This window comes from Geotrypetes seraphini, chromosome 12 (genome assembly GCF_902459505.1).
Source record: "Geotrypetes seraphini chromosome 12, aGeoSer1.1, whole genome shotgun sequence".
Taxonomy (NCBI): Eukaryota; Metazoa; Chordata; class Amphibia; order Gymnophiona; family Dermophiidae; genus Geotrypetes; species Geotrypetes seraphini.
Window position 1 is genome coordinate 31,580,876 of NC_047095.1, and position 26,952 is coordinate 31,607,827.

The 26,952-nt window shown below is 43.4% G+C and overlaps 1 protein-coding gene across 1 annotated transcript in view; it reads left to right on the forward strand.

Annotated features, from left to right (window-relative positions):
• Nucleotides 1-3,364: 3,364 nt before the first annotated feature.
• Nucleotides 3,365-26,952, forward strand: part of LOC117346767 (vitellogenin-A2-like) — an 87,816-nt gene continuing 64,228 nt past the window's right edge. Inside the window, exons 1-9 of the mRNA XM_033916847.1 lie at nucleotides 3,365-3,404; nucleotides 3,542-3,571; nucleotides 3,700-3,860; nucleotides 13,003-13,254; nucleotides 13,579-13,740; nucleotides 13,832-13,971; nucleotides 17,163-17,301; nucleotides 24,690-24,847; nucleotides 24,941-25,100. Of these exons, the coding sequence (XP_033772738.1) occupies nucleotides 3,365-3,404; nucleotides 3,542-3,571; nucleotides 3,700-3,860; nucleotides 13,003-13,254; nucleotides 13,579-13,740; nucleotides 13,832-13,971; nucleotides 17,163-17,301; nucleotides 24,690-24,847; nucleotides 24,941-25,100 (1,242 nt within the window). The remainder of the gene's footprint in view (nucleotides 3,405-3,541; nucleotides 3,572-3,699; nucleotides 3,861-13,002; nucleotides 13,255-13,578; nucleotides 13,741-13,831; nucleotides 13,972-17,162; nucleotides 17,302-24,689; nucleotides 24,848-24,940; nucleotides 25,101-26,952) is intronic.

A 26,952-nucleotide genomic window follows, 5' to 3' on the forward strand; every position in this document is an offset into this window, starting at 1 on the left:
GGATTTGTACCTACAACCTCAGGGTGCTGAGGCGCCACTAGGCCACTCCTTCCTCCACAGATAGTCCAGACTGAAATTATGATTTGCCTGTCCCTTCTCCTGAAAATGCATTACCATTGGCAGGTTTAAAACTCCTGGGGAAAGGCTGAACATCAGGTATTTCAAAAGAGCAACTTACCAGCTTTCTCACTTAGGACCCCTTTTACAAAGCTGAGTTGCATGTCCAGGTGTGGCAAATGCACCAAAGCCCATTTAATTCCTTCAGAGTTTGGAAAATTTGCTGCGGTGAAATCACTACCACCTCCCTTAGACAGTCCCATTCATTTCTACAGATTCCTTGATTTTTTTGTTCATTCGTATGAAAAAATTTTGTTATACCACGCTAACATAGCTAGTATCAAGATCAAGATTCAAGTTTATTAAAATTTTGATTGAACGCAATTCAAGGCTTCTAAGCGTTTTACAAATTATATTAAAAAGGGGGAAGACAAAACAAATATCTGCTTGACAATACTTGAACAAAAAACAATAGGAAAGTTGGGAGAAAACTACAAATTAAAAGTAAAGAATGTTTAGGGTTTAGGGTTTCATTTAACAAAATATGGAGTCCATTGGCTTTATTTGCTGCTTCACATAATATATTGCCTTCTCAGTTTTTTCATTACACATCTGGGATGGGATGGGGGGAGTAAGATAGGGAAAGATGCTGGAAAAATGGATATTAAATCTTCATATTAAAGCAATGAAGATGTTTAGTATTATTAATAATTGATGGAAGGGTTTGGGTATAGTTATGATTCTATATATTATTTGTTTGAAATAGTATATTCTCTGTAATATTTTGCTATTTTCAATTAACTGTATTACACTATTGTAATTTAATAAAATAATAAAAATTTTATTTTTTTTTTTAAAGTAAAGAATACATAAAAGGTACAGCACAATAGGGAGGGAAGGCAATCAGGATTATTGAACAACTCTGGCTGTATTCGAAATCTATTTAAGAGTCATATGCATCTTGGAAAAGGTAACTCTTTAAATTTCCTTTAAATTTGTCTAAAGGGCTTCTTTTACAAAGGTGCGTTAGGGCCTTAACGCGCGGAATAGCTCGCACGCTAGCCGCTACCACCTCCTCTTGAACAGGCAGTAGTTTTTCGGCTATAGCGCGCGCTAATCCGGTGCGTGCGCTAAAAGCGCTAGTGCGCCTTTGTAAAAGGAGCCCTAAGTTTTATTCCGCCCTGATATAATGAGGTAAGGAATTCCATATCGTAGGGGCTGTAATTGCGAATGACGTAGCCCGACGAGTGCTGATAATTTTCAATGATGGTATATGAAGAAGATACTGAGAGGAGGATCTTAAGACTCTTGTAGGTTCATGCGGAATAAGAAGTCTGTGGACAAAGGCCGGTTCTTTAGTGTTTTGAGACTTAGGGCTCCTTTTACTAAGCTGCGTTAGGGCTTAACACGCGGAATAGCGCACGCTACATTGCTAATTTCCTGCGTGGGCTAAAAACGCTAGCGCACCTTAGTAAAAGGAGCCCTTAAAAGAGAATAGCTATTTTATAAATGATACGGTGTGGAATTGGGTAGCCTGTGAGCGGATTTTAGCAGGGGAGTGACATGATCAAATTTTTTTCCTATTTGTGATCATTTTTATGGCAGTGTTTTGTATCAGTTGTAAACGATGGATATCTTTTTGACAAATACCCTTATACAGTGCATTGCAATAGTCTAGATATGATAAGAGAATGTTGAGAGATAGATGGTCCAGAATATTTGCCAGGGATCGAATCATCCTTAATCTAATGATACAATTCTTTACTACAGCACTGATTTGTGGGCGGTAAGTCAGTTTATTATCTATTATTACACCCAAGATTTTAGTGGAAGATACAGAAATAATAGGGGTATCATTTATTGTAATGGGAAGTCTAAGCTGAATGTTATCTTTTCATGGAAAGAGAAGACATTTGGATTTTGATATACCGAGTGACAGCAAATTTTCGTGGAGCCAATGACAAATTTTATCTAATTTAGAGTTAAGAAGTCTAATGTCGTCGGAGCTGCTGGCGTCAATTGGATACATGATCTGGATATTGTCTGCGTAAGCATAAGCAGTGAGGCCAATAGATTGGCAAAGTGTTAATAAAGGGGCCGGGTAAATATTAAAAAGTAGGGGGGGGACAATATATATTCTTGCGGAATACTGAAATTGTTTTGTATAGGAGAAGAAGTGGAATTATTAAAGGAGACAACAGCCATGCGATTTGCAAAGTATGAAGGAACCACTGGAGGATTTGTTGTCCGCTTCTAGTCTTTGAAGCAGGAGTTGATGATCTACTGTATCGAATGCAGCTGAAAGATCTAAAGAGATAAGAATGACTGATTTGTGCTGATCCAGGAAATATTGTACTGATGTGGTTAAACCTATGAGTGCATGTTCTGTGGAGTGGTTTTTCCAGAAGCCAGTTTGACTGGGGTGAAGAGATTGAGTTTTGTCAAAATAGTCCGAAATTTGATTAAATATGAGTTTTCCCCATTACTTTTGCAAGAAACGGTAGGGTAGAAATTGGTCTGTAATTGGAACAGTCTTGATTGCTTTCTTTATTATTTATCGAGAGACTGCGGGAGCTCACGGCAGCCATTTCCTATTGGCGAACTGCACGAGGCAGGGGCGTAGGAAGATTGCTCCTGCCCCGAAAGCCCGCTAGACCACCAGGTAAGGCCGGCACAGGCTGCCCAGCCCAGAGAGGAACAATCTTCACTCTGCCTGGCCCGACACCAAAGCGGGGAAAGAGGAGACCGAAGCACCCGCACTGACCCCTGCAAACACGCACGGAAGGAGGCGATCGGAGGCAGAGACCACCAGGTAAGGTCTGGGGTGGGTTAGAGCCAGCACAAAGTTATTCGTGATTTTTCACACTTCGCGGTCCGGCTCTGCCCCTAACCCCTGCGAATACCGAGGGAGAAGTGTACAAGTCCCAATCCCCCCTAGTATAGTAGATCACCTTAAAATAGCCAGGGAAAATATTGAGTATTCTCAATTTCCTGTATTTGTTTGCTTTACTTCTCCTTTCAGGTCTGTGATGCGGGCTGTATTGTTTTCTCATGAGTGCTTTTTGTACTGTTTATTTAGAAATTTTCAATAAATTAAAAAAAAAAAAAAAAAAAAGAGAGATAGCAGGTTCCACAAAGTACAGCTAACCAGAGATTAACAAACCTGCCAGATTTCTGCTTCTGATAGAAATCTGGCAGTTCAGCAAATTGACCTGTGCTAAAAAAAAACCCACCAAAAAACCACGTGCTACAGGCTCTCGTGTTATATAAACGTCAGGTAGATCTGAGCTCTGCATTCATTATCACCATGCGGGGAATCATCATTGCAGTTCTGCTCACCCTAGTAGGTAAGATTATGCCTTCTCATCTCTGATCAGCCTCCCAAGATTCAGACATGAAAAATAGGGAGTTAAGATGAAAATCCATTAAATATGCACTTTTTCTGATATGTTTTCTTTTTTCTTTTTTCTTTTAATCTCTACAGGGGGTGAGCACAAGGGTGAGCACAAATTGAGTGAGTTCTTATGTTCTTATGAGTCAATTTTTCATATATTCCATTACTTCAATCTCATGCAGAATAGACAATGCATATAGAATAATCGCAGTGATTTTTCACGTCATTTTCTTTTTTCTTTTTTTCAGAAGGACCTAATTTTGATCCAACCAAGGCCTATGAGTACAGATATGAATCCACAATCACAAACAGGCTTTCAGAAGGTGGTTCGGGGGAGACTGAAGTATACATTGGGCTCATTATGGAGATCAGTGCATTGAATTTGAAGCCAGGAACTTTCGCTGTCCAGGTAAAATGAAATATTTTGGGAGGATATCAATCTAAAGAAACAAAATCTATCATTAAACAGGGTTTGGTGTAGTGAACTTGCACAGTAGAGCCGTGTTTTCCAAGTCAGTCCTGGAATACCCCCATGCCAGTCAGGTTTTCAGACTATCCATAATGACTATGCATAAAAAAGATTCTCCATGGGATCTCTCCATCCCTGTCCCTGCTCCATTCCTGCAAGATCTGTCCTCATCTGCACAAGCCTCGAACACTTTAAAATCATGAGTGTTCGAGGTTTGTGCGGTAAAGGCAAAGCTTGCAGGAATGGGAGAGGGACAAAACATGTGGGCATGGGATTGGGGATATTGAGATTCCATGGGGAAGGAGACGAATTTGTCCCCATGTCAACAATCTAGGTAGTGTATGCAAATCAACCTCATGCATATTCATTGTGGATATCCTGAAAACCTGACTAGCAAGGGGGTACTCCTGGACCAACTTGGGAAACACTGAAGTAGAGTAGGATAATTAGGTGATAAAAAAACAACTCCTCTTCATTCTTAATGGACTGCCTGTTTTGCAAAGACAATGTTGATACACGCATTAGTCAGCACTGTGTGGTATAGGTGCCAGCTCTGTGGGTGCAGTGTTTGCTGAGGACACCCAATATTAAGCAAGTACTGTAGTTTGAAAAGTTGGCACCTATGTTGGCACCTCCCATTATCCCTCTCTTCTGGAACTCCTCTAACCCTAATTCCACTAGATCCTCCCCAAAACTGAAACTATCATTCCCCTCTGCAAAAGGTATATCCCGCTTAGGAAAACTAGGAACATCCCTCCCCTTTAGAACCACAGAACTCTGGAACAACCTCACATCCCCGCTCAGAATTTCAAGCTCCCTCCAATCCTTCCGCAAACACCTGAAAACTTGGCTCTTTTCAAAAATCTAACACTTCCCGCTCTATGGTACCCTGTCCCTCTTTATCTTCCTAGCTCCTTTCCTATAACCCTTCATTGTTGTGTCCTCATAGATAGGCGAAGAGAATTGGATAGGGTAGGATAGAACATTGAGGTTGGGGTACCTGAAGGTAGAAAGTTTTTGAAATTTATGATATTTTCAATTGATGAAAGATGATTCCTATTTAAGGGTTAAAGGAAGCTTTAAACAGGAATGTTTTTAGATTAGTTTTGAATAAAGTGAGATCTTTAATATTTCTAATGTATAAAGGAAGAGAATTCCAGATAAGCGGGGCTTTGACTGAAAAAATATCGTGTCGCCTAGTTCCTATTATTTTCAATGATGGAACCATAAGTAACTCCTGACTATTAGACCGGAGAGAGCGATTTGAGAAGTGTGGGATTAATAAGCGGTTAATAAACTGAGGTTCGTTTGTAGTAGTTGTCTTAAAGACTAATAATGCTATTTTGTATATTATTCTCTGGTTAATGGGTAGCCAATGAGATTTCATCAGATATGGAGTCACGTGATCGTATTTCTTTCCAGTAGTGTCTGTTTTGTTAAGTGGTCACGTATATGTTTTTTAATTCACAAAAATGATCTTAACTGTTTTTACCCCTATATTTATTGTAATGTTATTCGCTTAGAATTCTTAAGCGAACCATTAAATTTAAATAAACTTGAAACTTGAAACTTGATTGTAGTTCCTTTTCAACCGAACCCTGTAAACCGTGCCAAGCTCTACGCTTGTGGAGATGGCGCGGTATACAAAGCTAAGGTTTAGTTTAGTTTAGTTTAGTTGTGCAGTGAATTCATTTCTTTTAAGGGGGTAATTGATAACATTTGAAACTGCAACATAAAAAAAACTTTTGTAAACAAAAATTCCAATTGCAGGAGAACACCTAATGAGTAATTAAGCCAAATCCCTTGGTTCTGGCAATCTGAAGTAGGATTTCTCTTTCAGTGTGACTGTACATACATGGAATTTGTTGCCAGAGAATGTGGTGAAATCAGTTAACTTAACAGGGTTAAAAAAAAAAAGTTTGGCTAATTTCCTAAAAGAGAAGTCCATGGGCCGTTATTGAGGTGGCTTGGGGAAATCCACTGCTTATTCCTAGGATACAGGAGCCTAAAATCTGTTTTGCTACTGGGGATCTAGCTAGGTGCTTGGGACCTGGGTTGGCCACGGTTGGAAACAGGATACTGGGTTTGATAGACCTTTGGTTTGTCCCAATATGGTAATTCTTATGTTCTTAATTTAAATGGGAGCCCAAGACCCCTGTGTCGATGGGCGGAATGTAACACGGGGATGGTAGGCCCTTCTGTTGCCCATCGGCCGGGGTGGGTTGGGGGCCGGAGTAGTAGATAAGGAAGGATGGGATTGGGTAGAGTGGCTGTCAGGCAGGGAAGTTTAAATTTGGTTGGTGGGTAGGCGGGTAACGTGTGGGATCGAGTTTTTAAGGAAGGGACTTGGGAGGACTCATCTTCTTCAAGGTCCTCCAGGGCGGCTTTTCCCACCTACCCTCCCATGTTTTGGGGCAGTGAAAAGTAGCTCGGGGTAGCAGATCTCCCGAGCTACTGGGTCATTGGAGCTTATCAGGTGATGAGCGGTGGGCCGGCAGAGTTCCGTGCCTAGTGGGTCAGGTGACCCGGATAATGGGGCATGAGGGACATGCCACCTCTCTGACCCTTGCTGTGGTGGCGGGGTCGAGGGCATTGAACAATTTTAATTGGTTGCTCGGGAGGAGCTCTTTGTTTCCATGTTAACTGAAGTTACGATATGTTAAAGTGTTACGATTAATAAACTGAGCTGCGGCTAATTTCTTCCATCAAAGACTGTAGCGTCTTAGTTGTGGCAAATTGGGGGAGGTCTTTGTTTTAGGGGGGGGATGAGAGTGTATGGGCGGACAGCAGGGCCTTTCCAGATCCCGCTGTTATTTACTTTAAACAGGCATTTATGCTCTGCTTCCTCTCTTATTAGTGTTCAAGGTAGTTTACAGATAAAAATGAACAATATATAAGTGGAGTGGCATTTCAGAAAGAATTTCCAACTCAGAATAAGGACAAATTAGTGAGTCACATATGGACGTCCATATCTCATGTACTTGAAAATAGGATCTGCCAACCTACATTCTATTCTAGAATGCGTGAGAAATGGGCACCCGTGTGCTGGGGTTCATAGACAACGGCGCGAAAGACAAAGGCGCACCCGGACAATTGAGCGCAGCACGGAGGCGCGCACCGCTCAAAATTACTGTTTTTAGGGGCTCCGATGGGGGGGTTTTGTTGGGGAACCCCCCCACTTTACTTAATAGACATCACTCTGGCGTTATGGGGGGCTTGGGGGGTTGTAACCCTCCACATTTTACTGTAAACTTAACTTTTTCCCTAAAAACAGGGAAAAAGTGAAGTTTTCAGTAAAATGTGGGGGGTTACAACCTCCCAAACCCCCCACAACACCCCCACAACGCGGCGCGATGTCTATTAAGTAAAGTGGGGAGGTTCAACCCCCACACCCCCCCATGCCCCTCCGTCGGAGCCCTAAAAACAGTAATTTTGAGCGGCGCGCACCTCCGTGCTGCGCTCAATTGTCTGGGCGTGCCTTTGTCCCGGCGCGCTTTTGACCTGACACTGTGTGCTGGTGATGTCCAGCTTGAACTGCCATTTTACAAGCTGAAAGGTCCTTATTTTGAACCAGGCAAAATAAGGGATGTAGAACTTTTTGTGGCAGTATAAGAATGTCCAGGTTATAAAATGCACTTCAGTGTAATAAGATATCAGTTGGGTTAAAAAAAAAACAACAACATTTAAATACACAAATACAAAACCACACAAGAGGTTTTTAGCACTGGCCAGCACACTGAATTCTGTGTGCTGCTCCGATGCTCATAGGAACTCTTTGACTATCGGACAGCGCAGAGCGTTTAGCGTGCCTGCAGGCACTAAAATTCTCTTGCGCAGCTTTGTAAAAGTGAGGGTATAATTCAGGGTAGGAAAAGCCTCAGACTCAGGGGTCACGGAGAAAAGAATTTTTAGTCTTCTGGACCCTCGCCTTATCAATTGTTGTCGGAAAATAGGTCATATTTTTTACAAGTGTGAACTCTGAAATCTTAAAGTATGCATTGAAGCCCCCTCCCTAATTCTGCATATAGGCCTGGATTCTGTAAAGGATGCCCGGGTAGGGCGTCCTATACAGAATCAGGCCTAGGCCCACCCAAAATAAACCTGATTCTGTAACCGACATCCATGTTACTCCCCACCCCGCTCCCCAGAACCCCCCCCCCCCCGGGCTCACCTAGCAAGTTGGACGGCTGGCTGGGTCCTCGCACCGTCTGGCCAGCAGGCCCGCCCCTCCCCTCCCCAACCCACAGGAGCCTAGGCGCCTAAGGCCCCTCCTATGGGCCGAGATGGCCAATCAGACCCTAGGCTCCTGTGGGTTGGGCAGGGGAGGGGCAGGCCTGCTGGCTGGATGGTGCGAGGACCCGGCCAGCTGGCCAACTTGCTAGGTGAGCTCAGGGGGATTTCCGGGGATGAAGGTGGGGAGTTTCATTGGGGGGGTCCAGGGAGAGGGGGTTGGGGCATTTCATTTGGGGGGATTCGGGGACAGGGGGGTTCATTGGGGTGGTCCAGCAGGAGGGATTGGGCACCCTCCTGCTGCGATCATGGGGGGGGGAGGTGGGGGCCTACCGGCAGGAGGGGTTGGGCATCCTCCTGCCAGTGATTGTCTGGGGACTTTTGGCAGGAGGGAATGGGCATCCCTCCTGCATCGTTCGTTTAGTGGGGGGGGGGGGAGACTGGCGGCCGCAGACGCGGTCATTATATTAACGTGCGTCCCGATTGGCTGATTATACAGCGGTTTACAGAATCCGGGCCATAGCGCCTACAGTTGTATGTGCACCTCAATGTAAACAATGTAGGATTAATACCAGATTGGGCTCTAGGCAAACATATATTTGTGGGCTCCCTACCAGGGCTCCTTCCACCACCATTATTTCATGTCTCTAGAAGTAGCAGGAAAAAGTACAGACCCTAGCTGTGGATATGAGAGCAGTAATAGTTTGTGAGTGAGCAGGGGACTATGCAAGCACGTGCTTTGAATGGAGAAGCTTAAAGGGTGGGAGCTGGCGAGCAGCCAAGTTACCCAGTTCAAAAGGAAAATTCAGTCTCGGATTTCTGCAACTCTATCCTGGTACACTGTTGGACCTGAAGAGTTGATTTCATTTTGTGGTATCAGGAAGTACAATTTTTTTTTTTTTCTTGACAATGAATCTTGACAATGAAAATAGAATCACAATGCAATAAAGTAAAGTAAATTCCTTATCCAACTAGGAAAAACAACAAAGTTAATTTAATGCAATTCTAATTACACCTCATCAATATAAGAAAACCGAAGACAGGAGAACTAAAACAGGGAACTAAAGTCAATTAATAATGAAAAAGCTTGTTGTTTAATTGGCGGGTTAGCACATTAACTATCTTTGATTCCACTTCATTAGGAAGTACAAATTGAACACTGAATTGGGATATAAATTCAAAAACAGGACTACCGTATTTTCGCAGATATAACGCACGCGTTATACGCGTTTTTACCTACCGCGCATACCCCTCGCGCGTTATATGCCTGAGCGCGGTATACAAAAGTTTTTAAACATAGTTCCCACCCCGCCTGACGCCCGATTCACCCCCCCAGCAGGACCGCTCGCACCCCCACCCCGAACGACCGCTCGCACGCGCTCCCACCCGCACCCGCATCCACGATCGGAGCAAGAGGGAGCCCAAGCCCTCTTGCCCGGCCGACTCCCCGACGTCCGATACATCCCCCCCTCGGCAGGACCACTCGCACCCCCACCCCGAAGGACCGCCGACTTCCCAACAATATCGGGCCAGAAGGGAGCCCAAACCCTCCTGGCCACGGCGACCCCCTAACCCCACCCCGCACTACATTACGGGCAGGAGGGATCCCAGGCCCTCCTGCCCTCGACACAAACCCCCCTCCCCCCCCAACGACCGCCCCCCCCAAGAACCTCCGACCGCCCCCCCAGCCGACCCGCGACCCCCCTGGCCGACCCCCACGACCCCCCCACCCCCCTTCCCCGTACCTTTGGTAGTTGGCCGGACAGACGGGAGCCAAACCCGCCTGTCCGGCAGGCAGCCAACGAAGGAATGAGGCCGGATTGGCCCATCCGTCCTAAAGCTCCGCCTACTGGTGGGGCCTAAGGCGCGTGGGCCAATCAGAATAGGCCCTGGAGCCTTAGGTCCCACCTGGGGGCGCGGCCTGAGGCACATGGGCCCAACCCGACCATGTGCCTCAGGCCGCGCCCCCAGGTGGGACCTAAGGCTCCAGGGCCTATTCTGATTGGCCCACGCGCCTTAGGCCCCACCAGTAGGCGGAGCTTTAGGACGGATGGGCCAATCCGGCCTCATTCCTTCGTTGGCTGCCTGCCGGACAGGCGGGTTTGGCTCCCGTCTGTCCGGCCAACTACCAAAGGTACGGGGAAGGGGGGTGGGGGGGTCGTGGGGGTCGCGGGTCGGCTGGGGGGGCAGTCGGAGGTTCTTGTGGGGGGCGGTCGTTGGGGGGGGAGGGGGGTTTGCGTCGAGGGCAGGAGGGCCTGGGATCCCTCCTGCCCGTAATGTAGTGCGGGGTGGGGTTAGGGGGTCGCCGTGGCCAGGAGGGTTTGGGCTCCCTCCTGGCCCGATATTGTTGGGGAGTCGGCGGTCCTTCGGGGTGGGGGTGCGAGTGGTCCTGCCGGGGGGGGGGATGTATCGGACGTCGGGGGGGGGGCATCAGGCTTTCAGGATGGGGACAGACCTTCAAGGGGGGACAGGACTTCAAGGGGGGACAGTGCACGGAAAGTCAGGGGGGGTGAACGGAGAGTCGGGACAGCACACGGAAAGTCAGGGCAGTGCACGGAAGTCAGGGGGGGTGAACGGAGAGTCGGGACAGCGCACAGAAAGTCAGGGCGGGCGAAAGGAGCGTCGGGCATCATGCGCGGTATACCCGTGAGCGCGGTATACAAAAGTTTTTGTACATATCATCGTAATTTCTGCGCGCTATACCCGTGTGCGCGTTTTACACGGGTGCGCGTTATATCCGCGAAAATACGGTAATTACCAATAAATCTCCCTCCTGGAACTAGGTAACTTGGAAGCTCTGTAGCAGTGGGCTGAGAATCAGGGAAGCTGGGCAAGTCATTTTCACTCTGCATTGCCTATAGTACAGGGGTCTCAAAGTCCCTCCTTGGGGGCCGCAATCAAGTTGGGTTTTCAGGATTTCCCCAATGAATATGCATGAGATCTATGTGAATGCACTGCTTTCAATGCATATTCATTGGGGAAATCCTGAAAACCCAACCTAACTTTGAGATCCCTGCTCTAGTACAAACCAGAGATTCCAAGTAATGTGTAGAAGATATAAATTTGCAAAGTTTGACAAGTGAAAAAGGTGGACAAATGGAAAAAGCAAAATAAAAATATGTGGTTGGCTTTTGTTTTGGTTTTTGTATGCATCTGAAAGGATATATACTTATCAATTATGTTTCAAATAATGTTTTTAGCAGATTCATCAGAAATGCCACCAGCCAGCCAATCATTATTTCAATGGCTGTACAGAAAATGTTTTTTGTGGCATACATATCATCATCAAATCTGTTTTTTAAATTATTTTAAAAAGTGCTTAGTGCTCATAATGTGTTGTAAGAAAAAATGATATATAAATATTTAAAATAACTTAGCTTTGCAGCCCTTTCAATATTGGCTTGTTTCTTTCTTGTTTTTAAGCTTTTTAGTCTGCATTGGGAAGGGACCCATTCAACATGTTTCACCACACGGCTTTCTCAAGAATAATCCCCCTTCACTCTCATCATGCACCAATCCTTATGGTTAAATACTAAAATTAAGATTGGAAATTCTAAAATTTTATGGAACGATTGGTTAAAAGCTGGAATTAGAACATTAGAAGATGTATTCACATCCTTCTTCCAATTATAGCAAACATTCCGTTTATCGGGGAAACAAAACTTTAAATGGATACACTTACAACAAGCTATCCAAAAAGGAATTCCTGAATGGCATTCTTTAGATGGTCAACAAAGTCTGTTATTCTTATGTTTTCAAGCAGAATTCCTTGGACATCAGGCTTCCACATGGTACAAAGTAATAAGGTAATATGAACCTAAAAAGTCCAAAACAGGCTTTTGGAGTTTAGAGTTACAAATTAATATTTCAGAAACTCAATGGCCTAGGCTTTAGAATCATAGTGAGATGTACAGCCTCAGCTTCAACGAGGCAGACTTTATACTATTTAATGTATAGAGTATTTTGGATTCCAGTGAGATTACAAAAAAACAGAATCTGCACATTGTAATAGATGCTGGCATTGCCAGTTAGGAATTGGAACGTTAGATCATCTTGTATTTCACTGTCCTTTAATATTCGGATTCTGGAGGTCCATATGGAATAAAATAATTTCAATTCTTGAAGTCCCATTTACATTATCATATGGAATTATAATGTTTGGTACCTCAGTTATGAAAAATATCACGCTAAATAGTTCCAAAGATAAACTTTTTCTCATCATGACAGGTGTGGCTTTGCAAATGATTACTTGGAACTGGAAACAATGGGATAAGTTGAATATGCCGTTTGGGTGGGAGACCCTATGTCTGTATTACCCTATGTCTATATTACCGATATGAGAAAATGCTTGCAAAAAAAATAAATGAATCACAAAGATTTATAAAAATCTGGGGTCCATTAGATTCTTATGTTCAACAACGTTAATAGTAATGTATACCTACCATATTAAAAAAGTTCATATTCTACATACAAATCCAGAAAGGGGGGAGGGAAAGGGAGGGGACTGTTTTATTGGTATTCACATATAGTACAAAAGTGCTTTTTAAGAATGTTATTGATTAAGAATCTGTTACACTTTTTTGTAAGATGTTTTTATAAAATCAATTAAAAATGTAAACATGAAAAAAAAAATGAAAAGCTCTGCTTGGGGCACAGTGGGGAAAAAAATTCAGAACTTTTCACTTTTTGAAAACAACAAACACTGGAAATTCGAAAGGGAATGAACGGTGGCTCTTTCAACGAATCTCTTCTTAGACTGAACAACGTGTGCATTTCTCTTCACCTTTCTAAAACTCTCACTGAATGAAGACGCAAATCTCTATGTCGTAACAAAATGTACTTTCTCTTTCAGTTTAAAGATGTGGAGGTGAAGGAACGCAATGGCATCAGGCCCAATGTTTCACTCACTTCATCCCCCAAGGTGGCCCGGGATCTTGCTAAATATATCGATAAACCTTTTAAGATGGAATACATGAATGGTAACATTCGTGGAGTCTATTTCCACTCTGAGACACCTGTCTATGTTACTAACATTTGCAAAGCAGTAGTTGCTTCACTACAGCTCTCCATAAAGCCATTGCAGTCTTCGTATGCTTTGCAAGAGGTTAGTTTTCCCAATGCTTAAAACTTTAATTTTCACAGGTTTTTTTAATGTATTTTAAAAATTTCTATACTGTGTAAAGCCTAAACAGTTTACATGATATTACATGCATAAGTTTTTATAAAACAAAATCAAAACACATAAACATAAACATAGGTAAACAAATTCTCCAAAAATGAGCAGTAGGAAAATAGATACCAGAAAAGGCCTATACGAGCTATTACATACAGAATCTCAAAATATCAGAAGCCAAGAGGAATTGCGATTCTGAATCCAGTGTAGCATTTTAGTTTCCGAAAGTTGATTGCTCTCTATCAATCTCTGCAGCCCGGAGTGAGCGGTGTCTGTAAGACAAACTATGTCGTTCAACCATCGAAAGGGGAAGGTGAATATTCCATCATCAAAGCCATAGACCATGACAACTGTGATGAAAAAGTCGAGGAACTCATTGGAATGTGCTATACGGAGCCCTGTGTATCTTCTAAGGAGGTAGGAATTCACTTTTTGGTTCTATGAAATTTTAAAATTTCACTTAATGTTTTTATCTGTGATCACTGAATCTATGTTTTGCTGCATACAGAGTATGAAGAGTTCAAAGGTAACTGTAATCAATTATAAAGTGAAAGCCACGGAGAGCAGAACTACGATTACTACAGTTGACGCACAGCAGGAGATTGTCTTTACTCCAAGCAGTGATGGATCAGTAATTACAGAAACAAGGTATGTTAGGCATAGACGTCAGAATGAGGGCAGGGGGGGGCACAGGGACTATGGCCTCCCCAAAAATTGCCCATCCTGTAGGTCAGGGGGTACGCGGGTCCACCCACTACCATTGCTCGCCGCCATAACTGCAGGAAGGGAAGGGCCAGGTGCGTGCACACTGCCGGCCCACAAGCCTCCCCCCATGTCAATTCTGACATCAGAGAGAAGGTCCAACGTCAGGTGAAGGCTTGTGAGCCTGTGCCACTGCACGCGCCTGGCTCTTCCTTTCTTGGATTTGTTGCAGCAGGAAGAATCGGCAGCGGGTAGGCCAGGCTTCAGCATGGCAGGGAAGTAGGGAGAGAGGGAGGCAGACTGGCTTCGGTGGCCGACCGGGGGAAGGAAGAATCGGCGGCAGGTAGGCCAGGCTTCGGCCCAGGAGGGAGGCAGGCAGGCTGGCTTCGGGGATGGGGGTGGGACAAAGGCTGGAAGGCAGTGAGGGGGACATAGGAAGGAGGGAGGGAGGAAGGAAGGAAAGAGAGAGGCAGAAAAAGACTGGGGGGGGTGTAAGCAGAAAGACAGAGAGAAAGGCCTAGACCAAAGGGGGAAGACAGGAAGCAGATGCTGGACTATGGGAGGTGCAGACAGGATAATTGTGAGCAGGATAATTGTGGACCAGAAACCAGCACGCTGACAATCGAGCGGTGACAATTCGGCACACGAAAGAAGTGCACCGCGGGAAAACTTAGTTTTAAAGAGCTCCGATGGGGGGTGAGGGGGTTCTGCATAGTGTTCATTCTGCTGTTGGGGGGTGTGGGGGGTGCAACCCCCCACATTATAGAGAAAACAGAACTTTTCCTGAAAAAAATCAGAAAAAGTTCTGTTTTCTCTATAATGGAGGGTTCTAACCCCCCCAAACCCCCCTCCCAACAGCAGCGCGAACACTTTACAGTAAAGTGTGTGGGGGGTGGAGGTTCCCCACTCACACCCCAATTTGGAGCTCTTTAAAATGAAGTTTTCCCACGGCGCGCTTCTTTCCTGCGCCAAATTGTCAGTGCTCGATTATCGGCGTGCTGGTGTCTCGCGCATGACTGACTATGAACCGGTGCAGACAGAGGGGGAGAGACCCTGAGGAAGAAAACAGAGATGGAAGGTGATGGTAGGTACAAAGGAGAACTGACACTGGATCTGGGGAGGGTAAGCGCTAGTGCTTATTGCAACTTGGTAAAAGGACCCGTAGGTTTTGAACTCTTCATAAAGGCGGTGAATAAATCCAATAAATAAATAAAAATTAATCTTAATTTAAGTCTCCTTTTAAACGGTGGTAGGTAAATGCTCAAATGCTCATAGGAATTCTTTGAATGTTGGAGCATTTAACATGCAGGCTCATGGTAGAAACCTCTACTGCTGTTTAGTAAAACCCAGCATTAGGAACTTAAAGTTATGTTTATAATTTAGGCCTAATCACTGAAGTGGAAAACAGCCGTATAAGTCAATACAAAAAAAGAAAAGATTTGCAATCGACTATTAGTAAGTTTTGCAGGGCGTCTCAATCATTCAACCAGAAAATAACATTGAAATCATAAGCACAAAAAAGTGGAGAAAAACAGACCTCATACACAGACTACTGGGACAAACAGTACCCTAAGCAGTCTCTGTATCATCACTGGTCTGGGAAAAAACTCCACACACACAGTATATATATATATATTTTCTCATGCATCCATAAGGCTTTTATATTAAAAAGTCTGGGGCTTATAATCGAAAGATAAAAACGTATAAAAATGGATGATTTAGCGGCTTGGACGATCAGATCAGTAGGACATATAATTAGACGATTTTCGAAAGTAAAAAAAGTTGGACATATCTTTCGAAAATATGTCTTAGGCTCTTTTTAACTTTGGACGACTTGCGAGATGGACGTAAACGGACTTAGACGTCCTTTTCGATTATGCCCCTCCACGCTTTTAAGCAGAAAGACTATCCAGATTGCACTGCAGAAAACTAAATTAGAGCTGATTACAGCTGAGTAGATAGATATTCAGCTCAAATTTTCATCAGAGTGTGAAAATAACACTTATCTAAAACTTCTCTGCCTGTGACATGAGGCTCCTGTCCTTCTCCTTATCAACCACGTATAAATTCTTCCAACAGAGGGTACTCCTGTTTCGCAAATCCAACGATGCTACATCAGGGGAAGGTGAAAACATTTTTTTAATATATCGCATATTAGTGCCTGCAAAAGCTTCCACGCAACTGGAATATAAGTTTGACTAAACAAACATGGTCAGTTCCAGTTGCGTGGAAGCTTTTTGCAAACACTAATATGCGGTATATTAAAAAAATGTTTTCACTTTCCCGTGATGTAGCATCTTTGGATTTGCGAAACAGGAGTACCCTCTGTCGGGAGAACTTATACGTGGTTGATAAGGAGAAGGACAGGAGCCTCTCGTCAACAGATACTCTATGCTCTTGATTTTCATTTCAAGCCCTGCAACTAGTTAAAGATATAGCATGGGATGATACAGTTTGCTTAGACCTTATTAGCCTTTACAATCTTTATGCTCATCTCAAGCCAATTTACTGAAAGTGCCACACATAAGCAACTATGGCTGGAAGAATCCAGGTGAGCAGCTTTTACCACCAAAAGTCTGTTTCAAGACTTCCACTACCTAAGTGATTAATGTCTTCTTTGGACATTGTTTTTAAGGAACTTGAAATAATTATCAAGATAGAATTAGGTAGTAATCTGTTATGACTTATCATATGTTTACCCTTTTGTTTAATAATTGTAAGGTTAAACATCCTCTCATTGTGTCTGTCTATGTTTTGCTTTTATGATTTTATTTTGCAGTATTTTTACTATGATTGTACACCCACTGATATTTCTCTTAAGAAGCGATATATTAAGGGCTCCTTTTACCAAGGTGCGCTAGCGTTTATAGCGCACATAGGAAATTACCGCACGATACGCTTCTAGAACTAATGCTAGCTCAATGCTGGTGTTAAGGTCTAGCGTGCGCAGCAATGTAGCGTGCCCTATTCCGCGTGTTAAAGCCCTAACGCGGCTTAGTAAAAGGAGCCCTAAGTGATCCAAATAAATATATACGAGTAGATGTTAGCTATCTTTTCACACTCCAAACCACATTCTGAGCAGACTACGAAAACAGATACGCTCTCGATTGTTTAACCCTATTTTATTTTTGCTCTAGACAAATCATGAGGTTGGTCAAAATAAAAGAAAACAACAAGAGGGTGCATCCGATTGACCTAAAGAGCCGTGAAAGCATCCTCTACAGGTTTAGTTCAGAGCCCTGTCAGAAGCAAGATTCCGCAAATGTTATATCAGAGGTATGGAAGGCACATTTTATGTCATTTATTTATTTCGATTTCTATCCTGTTCTCCCAGAAGCTCAGAACGGGTTACAAGTAGACATTCACAATTGTTTGAAAACAGACTAGTCATGACAACAAATAGGTTACAGTAGACAATAACGGAGCTTATTCTAGAGACCAGATTGGTCATAACGAACATTGGGACATTGGGACATTGCTGAAACAAGGCTGCCCTGTGAACTTCTAAAAGCTAAGTTACCATTTCATATTCTGCTCTTTTCACTGGTTTTCAGCATTATATCTGCTTAATTTCTCTTCTCCTCCCTGTTTCTTACTAAAAAAAAAATATAAAAAAGCACAAAAAAATCCTTCTCTTTCCTCTGTTAAATCTTATTTCTTCTTCCTGCAGTTTTGTTTAAAATACTGTGTTTTAGGTGGTATAGAGCCTATATTTCTGGTGTCTGTGGCTCAGGGGGACTAAAGTAGGGAAAATCCTGTTATAAATCCTGTGTTTTAGGGTAGCACTGATAGAACCTGCGTTTTTGTTTAAAATACTGTGTTTTAGGTGGTATAGAGCCTATATTTCTGGTGTCTGTGGCTCAGGGGGACTAAAGTAGGGAAAATCCTGTTATAAATCCTGTGTTTTAGGGTAGCACTGATAGAACCTGCATTTTTGTTTAAAATACTGTGTTTTAGGTGGTATATAGCCTATATTTCTGTCTTACCAGTATTCAGCCATTGTTTTCTGCTGATTAGGTGGAGAAGGGAGGGGTTCTGTTTTACTTCTAAGGTTAATTGCATTATCTTTGGGACATTGCTGAAACAAGGCTGCCCTGTGAACTTCTAAAAGCTAAGTTACCATTTCATATTCTGCTCTTTTCACTGGTTTTCAGCATTATATCTGCTTAATTTCTCTTCTCCTCCCTGTTTCTTACTAAAAAAAAAAATATAAAAAAGCACAAAAAAATCCTTCTCTTTCCTCTGTTAAATCTTATTTCTTCTTCCTGCAGTTTTGTTTAAAATACTGTGTTTTAGGTGGTATAGAGCCTATATTTCTGCCTTACTAGTAGTCTTACTTATAGTCCCACCAACCCCAGGGACCACTATTCATATATAGAGACCCATATAATCAGGACTTCACAACCAATCAAGATGACCTTTATTCTATGCAATCACTGTGGTGCTTTAATTCCAAGACATACTATTTGGAGGCTTAAGGCTTGCCCCATCTGTCTTCAACTTGCCAGTATTAAGGAGGAGCTCTGCAAACTTAAACAGGAATTGAATACAATTAAAGCAGCTTCCATCACTCCACAAAATCATACCAACTTACCACCTCTACCTCAAAGAATAAAACAGCCCAGGAATAAATGGGTCACAGTAGGCTCAGGAAGACTGCGACATGTAACACAGAAACATCCACCTTCACTAATATTACCTCTACAGAATTCCTTCGCTCCACTAGTGCACTGCGATACTCAGGAAAACAGAAGGGAGGTGGGACTGGAACCAATGAAGGAAACTCAAGAGAACAAGAGCACCCTAAGTACAAATAAAAAAGCCAAAAACAGAAAACTATTACTGTTGGGGGATTCCATCATCAGAGGCATTAACCTTGGAACACAGGGCGAGGAGTCCAAAATAGTGAAATGTCTTCCAGGATCCTCAGCTACCAGGAGTTCCAGGCAAATACTGACTATAGTTAAGGAAGAAACTAAGGATTTTAACACTGATGTTGTTATCCATCTGGGAACAAATGACCTGGCCAACAACTCCACACTTGCAGCACAGAAAGCTTTTCGGGAGCTTGGTGAGGGCGTGAAACCTTTTGTAAAGACTTTAGCTTTTTCTGAAATACTGCCTGCATATGGAAAAGGAGAGCAAAGAGTGAAAAACACAGAGGACTTTAATAGATGGCTCAGAGCCTGGTGTCATCAAGAAGGCTTCAGGTACATAGGAGGATGGGGAAATACATGGAAGGACAAGAAGCTATATTGCACTGATGGGCTACATATTACTACAGCAGGAAAAAGAAACCTTGCAGAGAAATTTAGACAATATTTTTCCAGGTATTTAAACTAGAAGGTGGGGGTGGTGTATGTACGAAGGACAATTATAAAGACCACCCCCGGCAAAAGAAAAGATGTGATAGTAGTAAAGGCTGCAACATAAGCAATATCAGCAACTCATTTCTTAGTATTGCAACGGAAAGTGAAACGACACAAAAATCCATACGAAGAAGGAGATTATCGCTGAAAAATAGCTGGAAAGCGATGACCACAAATGCTCGCAGTCTAAGCAACAAAGTTCATGATCTGCAAGCCCTGATATTAGAGGCAGATCTAGATATTGTTGCTATCACAGAGACATGGTTCAGTGAATCACATGGATGGGATGCAAACATACCGGGATATAATCTTTTTAGGAAGGACAGAGATGGTCATAAAGGTGGAGGAGTAGCTCTCTATGTAAAGATCAATATCCAAGCGACCGAAATGCAAGGGACCTGGGGAGAGGAAGAAGCGATATGGATTGCTCTGAAAAGAGAAGATGGAACTTCTATCTACGTGGGTGTAGTCTACAGACCTCCGACTCAATCGCAGCAAATTGATAAGGATCTGATTGTGGATATCCAAAAGTTTGGAAGGAAAGAGGAGGTTCTGCTGTTGGGAGATTTCAACCTGCCGGATGCGGACTGGAATGTTCCGTCTGCGGAATCGGAAAGAAGTAGGGAGATTGTGGATGCCTTTCAAGAGGCTCTGCTCAGACAAATGGTGACGGAACCCACAAGGGAAAAAGCGATATTGGATCTGGTCCTCACAAATGGAGAGAGTATCTCTAATGTTCGAGTGGGTGCTCACCTGGGTAGTAGCGATCATCAAACGGTTTGGTTTGATATAACGGCTAAAGTGGAGAGCGGCCGCACGATACTTAAAGTCCTAGATTTCAAACGTACGGACTTTAATGCAATGGGAAAGTACCTGAAGAAAGAGCTGTTAGGATGGGAGGACATAAGAGAAGTGGAAAGACAGTGGTCTAAGCTGAAAGGAGCGATAAAAATGGCTACGGACCTTTATGTGAAGAAAATCAATAAAAACAAAAGAAAAAGGAAGCCGATATGGTTCTCCAACCTAGTGGCTGAGAAAATAAAGGCGAAAGAGTTGGCGTTCATGAAATATAAAAAAACCCAAGAAGAGGAGAGCAGAAAGGACTACAGGGTGAAACTGAAAGAAGCCAAGAGAGAGATACGTTTGGCGAAGGCACAGGCGGAAGAACAAATGGCTAAAAATGTAAAAAAGGGAGATAAAAATTTTTTCAGATATATTAGTGAAAGGAGGAAGATAAAAAATGGAATTGCTAGGCTAAAAGATGCTGGGAACAAATATGTGGAGAGTGATGAGGAGAAAGCAAATGTGCTAAACAAATACTTCTGTTCTGTGTTCACAGAAGAAAATCCTGGAGAAGGACCGAGATTGTCCGGCAAAGTTACACGAGAAAATGGAGTAGATTCTGCGCCGTTCACGGAGGAGGGTGTTTATGAGCAACTTGAAAAACTGAAGGTGGACAAAGCGATGGGACCAGACGGGATCCATCCCAGGATACTAAGGGAACTCAGAGAGGTTCTGGCGAGTCCTATTAAAGACTTGTTCAACAAATCTCTGGAGACGGGAGTGATTCCTGGGGATTGGAGGAGAGCGGATGTGGTCCCTATTCATAAAAGTGGTCACAGGGATGAAGCAGGAAACTACAGGCCGGTGAGCCTCACTTCAGTTGTTGGAAAAATAATGGAAGTGTTGCTGAAAGAAAGGATAGTGTATTTCCTTGAATCTAATGGGTTACAGGATCCGAGGCAACATGGCTTTACAAAAGGTAAATCGTGCCAAACGAACCTGATTGAATTTTTTGATTGGGTGACCAGAGAGCTGGATCGAGGACATATGCTAGATGTAATTTATTTGGATTTCAGCAAAGCCTTTGATACAGTTCCTCATAGGAGGCTGTTGAACAAACTTGAAGGGCTAAAGTTAGGACCCAAAGTGGTGAACTGGGTCAGAAACTGGCTGTCGGACAGACGCCAGAGGGTGGTGGTTAATGGAAGTCGCTCGAAGGAAGGAAAGGTGACTAGTGGAGTCCCTCAGGGTTCGGTGCTGGGGCCAATCCTGTTCAATATGTATGTAAGTGACATTGCTGAAGGGTTAGAAGGAAAAGTGTGCCTTTTTGCAGATGATACCAAGATTTGTAACAGAGTAGACACCGAAGAGGGAGTGGAAAATATGAAAAAGGATCTGCAAAAGTTAGAGGAATGGTCTAATGCCTGGCAACTAAAATTCAATGCAAAGAAATGCAGAGTAATGCATTTGGGGATTAATAATAGGAAGGAACCGTATATGCTGGGAGGAGAGAAGCTGATATGCACGGACGGGGAGAGGGACCTCGGGGTGATAGTGTCCGAAGATCTAAAGGCGAAAAAACAGTGTGACAAGGCAGTGGCTGCTGCCAGAAGGATTCTGGGCTGTATAAAGAGAGGCGTAGTCAGTAGAAGAAAGAAGGTGTTGATGCCCCTGTACAGGTCATTGGTGAGGCCCCACTTGGAGTATTGTGTTCAGTTTTGGAGACCGTATCTGGCGAAAGACGTAAGAAGACTTGAGGCGGTCCAGAGGAGGGCGACGAAAATGATAGGAGGCTTGCACCAGAAGACATATGAGGAGAGACTGGAAGCCCTGAATATGTATACCCTAGAGGAAAGGAGAGACAGGGGAGATATGATTCAGACGTTCAAATACTTAAAGGGTATTAACGTAGAACAAAATCTTTTCCAGAGAAAGGAAAATGGTAAAACCAGAGGACATAATTTGAGGTTGAGGGGTGGTAGATTCAGGGGCAATGTTAGGAAATTCTACTTTACGGAGAGGGTGGTGGATGCCTGGAATGCGCTCCCGAGAGAGGTGGTGGAGAGTAAAACTGTGACTGAGTTCAAAGAAGCGTGGGATGAACACAGAAGATTTAGAATCAGAAAATAATATTAAAGATTGAACTAGGCCAGTTACTGGGCAGACTTGTACGGTCTGTGTCTGTGTATGGCCGTTTGGAGGAGGATGGGCAGGGGAGGGCTTCAATGGCTGGGAGGGTGTAGATGGGCTGGAGTAAGTCTTAACAGAGATTTCGGCAGTTGGAACCCAAGCACAGTACCGGGTAAAGCTTTGGATTCTCGCCCAGAAATAGCTAAGAAGAAAAAAAAAGAAAAAGAAAAAAAAAAAAAAAAAAATTTTTAAATTGAATCAGGTTGGGCAGACTGGATGGACCATTCGAGTCTTTATCTGCCGTCATCTACTATGTTACTATGTTACTAGGAGAAGTATATTGAAGAGGCAGTTTTTAATGGCCCAATTGGCGGAAGAGGAAGGTCTTTACTGCTCTGCGGAAGGTCATTAGTGAGTCTAGTGACCTGATCTGTATGGGCAATTGGTTCCATAGCTAAGATAGGAAATGGCTGTAGGATCTTTTGTACGCCGTACTCATTCAGAGGGATCTCCCTGCGGGAACGCTGAGTCTTTGTTCTGCTTTGGAGCGGAAGGGGCAGTTAAGGGTGTTTTAGGCGTAGCTTGGATCCTGCTTCTTTTCATCCACCCAAAGTCAAGAACCTTCTGTATTGTGATCTTTAGCTAAAAGCATTCTTAAATCAATGAATCAGCAAATGTTCCTTAAAAGGGTGCAAATGTTTCACTTGTGAATTCTTACATCCATATTATTGGTCGAAAATTTAATGAAACCATGAAAGCAGCCATCAAGTTATCCCAACCCCTGAAAAATAAAACAAATCAACCAAAAGCAAATCTTGGCTCTTTCTTTCTCTTGAAAAACAAAACCCCTGAGAGGTTTCCTCCTTCATACTACTCATTTATATTTGTGGATTCTGCGATTACATCATATGGCACATATTTTCAGAAATGGGCACATTTGTTTATTTATGTGTTGCCTTCCTGCTTCGGAAGTTCCAGCAAAGTAAGAATAGGAAACATACATAAAGCTAAACTACAATTCATAACTTTAAAAATGCATAATCATGGACAAGCATACTTTGCTTTACTTTAGCCAGTTTTTATATTCTTCCTATGTACCACATTACAGGTTTTGAGGCAAACTACAATATGTAAGACAGGATCAATCTCATCCCAGAAATGTACAAATACAATCAAACAGTACAGTATCAACATTTTAAACCATCCATCCTAAAATTACACAAGTCAATCTGGACAATATAAATTAACCAAATATAATCATCGTGATACAGACATATTCAATTAAAAACAAGATATTTACAGAATAAAGTGGTCTTAATTACTTTTCAAAATTATGCGTAATTATATACTTCTATAATAGATTTAGGAAGAAGATTCCTTAACTTGGCTGCACAGTAAGAAAACCATGCATGCTGTCATCACCCTATTACCAGCAGCCTTCTGTATTTTACAAATCTTTATTATTATCCCCAAATTCTAAATACAGTAAATCCTTAGTTTGTGAGCATAATTCGTTCCAGAAGCATGCTTGTAATCCAAAGCACTCGTATATCAAAGTGAATTTCCCCATAGGAAATAATGGAAACTCAGACGATTCGTTCCACATCCCAAAAACTTTAATACAAACTACTATACGTAGTTATATTGCAAGACCTCGCTCATTTAGAACAGTCACAATGCTCCTGCAAGGTCAGAGAGAGAAGAACCATTGGCTCAGTTGTGATGTGTGTATACTGTATGTACTTGTATTGCAAGACGTTGCTTGAATATCAAGTTAAAATGTATTAAAATGCTTTGCTTGTCTTGCAAAACACTTGCAAACCAAGTTACTTGCAATCCAAGGTTTTAACTTAATTGATCCTGGCAGATATCTAAAGATAGATTGTTCTGTACCACTGGGACACACTGTTTCAAATCTGCACTTTCCTCATTTCCTTCACAGAGGGTAACTGTAACTAGGCACCCTGATGAGATCTCAATGTCTTTATTGAGGTGTACCAATCAACCTTCTAAATGCTAGCAAAACATAATCATTGCAACTAGAGAATGACACGGTGACAAAATTCATCACCGTTCCGGTCCCGGCGGATAACTGCGGGAAATAATCCCATGTCATTTTCTAGTGTCTATCTCAACCTCAGTCCTTCTACACCAGCATTCTTCAAAGCAAAGCTTGCGGGTCAGTGGCTGGGCCCATTCATACTCTGATTCTTCCCTCTCTCCTTAAAGAATGTCATGAAGATAGTTTACCGCGGTTATCCGCGGGGACGGGGACGGTGATGAATTTTATCACCGTGTCATTCTCTAATTGCAACGACAAGCTCACTGCTTACACGTCCCTAAATATTAATTAATTCATTCTTTGGTTGGCTTCTGTGACAGGCTACAGAACAAATAGAACGCTTGGTACAAAGCAGCCGGTATAAGGTCAGTTCGGATGCTCCCTTCTACTCACTACAGCTCGTCCAGACCTTGCGCAGAGCAGATATTGATCAATTTCGGGCACTTTGGAATCAATGCAAAGACAAGCCTCCAAAAAGGTATGGCAGAAGACAACAAGAGCTATATGGAATTTCTTCCTTATTCTAAGAACATGTGAATGAGATTTAAAGAACTCTATTTTCTGATTACAGGAGTTTGCTGTTAAGTGGGATCATTGCAGCTGGGTCCCACCCTTCCGTTCAATTTATCACGGAGAAGGTTACTGAAGACTTCACCAAATCAGAATCTATCATTGGTATCGTAGGCTTAAGGGCAGCAAAGGCCGATCTGTCTGCAGTTCAGATAGTTAAGGTAGGTTTGCAAAGGTTTATCTGTTTTTTGGTTTTTTATTTCTTTCCATCCATCAGCCCATTCCCACACACTCCCCAGAGCCCGAGCAACCTTGTCATTGAAGTCATTCAGTCATATATGATAACCAAGATGTCATATTGTTTAAGTAACATGTCAATACAAGCAAAGGCATCCTTGGACAAGAGTATAGAATTGGGGGGGGGGGGGAGATTTGTGCATTTCTTTTTGTAGGAAGTCCCATTTGAGGAGGTTTTCACAGACATGTTGCTTCACAAAAGTAAAATTGTTCATGTGCAGTATTGTCCTCTGTATGAGGGGTGGCTGAAAAGTTCTCAGCCCAACCAAGAAGAGAATGATGTGGAGCCATAAAAATTACAAGTTATTCCTCTCTTTTCTTGACACTTCATTTCAATGAATCTAGCAAATGGGCACAAGTATAGGGAAACCAAGCCATTGTGACATCATTGATGAGGCTGGCTCTTAGGCACTGGTGGAATGAGGCATTATGACATCACAATACGAAGGGCCACTGAAAAGTTCTCAGCCCAACCATGGGGAGCCATGAAATTTACAAGTTATTCATGTCACTGAAAAGAAAAGTATGGAATGACTTGTAAGTTTCGTGGCTCCACATCATTCTCTTCTTGACTGGGCTGAGAACTTTTCAGCGGCCCCACATATCATACAAAGCAGCTTTTTATGAATTATGTGAAAACTGGGAAATGAAAATATCTTTGGGCATCTGTTTTTGGAAACAAAATAACCTTGCTACCCAGCTCATTTGTGTAGGTAGCAAATTTGTATGTGAGAAAGTTGAAAACCCACAGGTAATCACATGGGTTATTTATTTCAGTATTTATATATCACTTATAGCCTAAGTGGTAAGAACATAAGAACATAAGCAATGCCTCCGCTGGGTCAGACCTGAGATCCATCGCGCCCAACAGTCCGCTCACGCGGCGGCTCAAGCAGGTCCAGGACCTGTGCAGTAACCCTCTATCTATACATTTAGGTACTCAAATATTTTCCCTATTTGTCCTGGTGTGCTCATATTCTATCTAATGTACTTGGGGCAATGGGGGATTAAGTGACTTGCTCTGGGGTCACAAGGAGCAGAATGGGTGCTGAGGCTGTAGCTCTACTGTATCATACACTCCATTGGCCTCATAATGAGTCCCCCGCTTGCTTAACTATTTCTGACCTTTGACATCAGCATTTCTCAAATGACTCCTGGAGGTATTTACCGTATTTTCTCGCATATAACGTGTGCGTTATACGTGGTTTTTACAAACCGCGCATACCCTTGCGCGTTATACGCATGAGCGCGTTGTACAAAAATTTTTTTACATAGTTTCCCCCCCCCCCCCCGACGCCCAATTCATCACCCGGAAGGAGTGCTCGCACTCCCACCCCGAAGGACCGCTCGCACCCCCACCTGAAGGACCGCTCGCACCCCCACAGCCTCCCCCCCTCCCCCATGGAGAAGCTGTCTACCTTGTTTCCGGATGCCAGCCCAGCTGCTTCCTCTGCAGGCGGTCCTGCCCCTTCTCAGAGCCCTGTGCTGCGCTGCTTCCTCTTCAGGCGGTCCCGCCCTTTCTCTGATGTCAGAGAAAGGGTGGGACCGCCGGAAGAAAAAGCAGTACAGCAGGGCTCAGAGAAGGGGCAGGACCGCCGGCAGAGGAAACAGCTGGGCTCGCTGGCATCCGGAAACAAGGTAGACAGCTTCTCCATGGGGGAGGGGGGAGGCTGTGGGGGTGCGAGCGGTCCTTCGGGGTGGGGGTGCGAGCGGTCCTTCGGGGTGGGGGTGCGAGCGGTCCTTCAGGGTGGGGGTGCGGGTGCGTGTGAGCGGTCC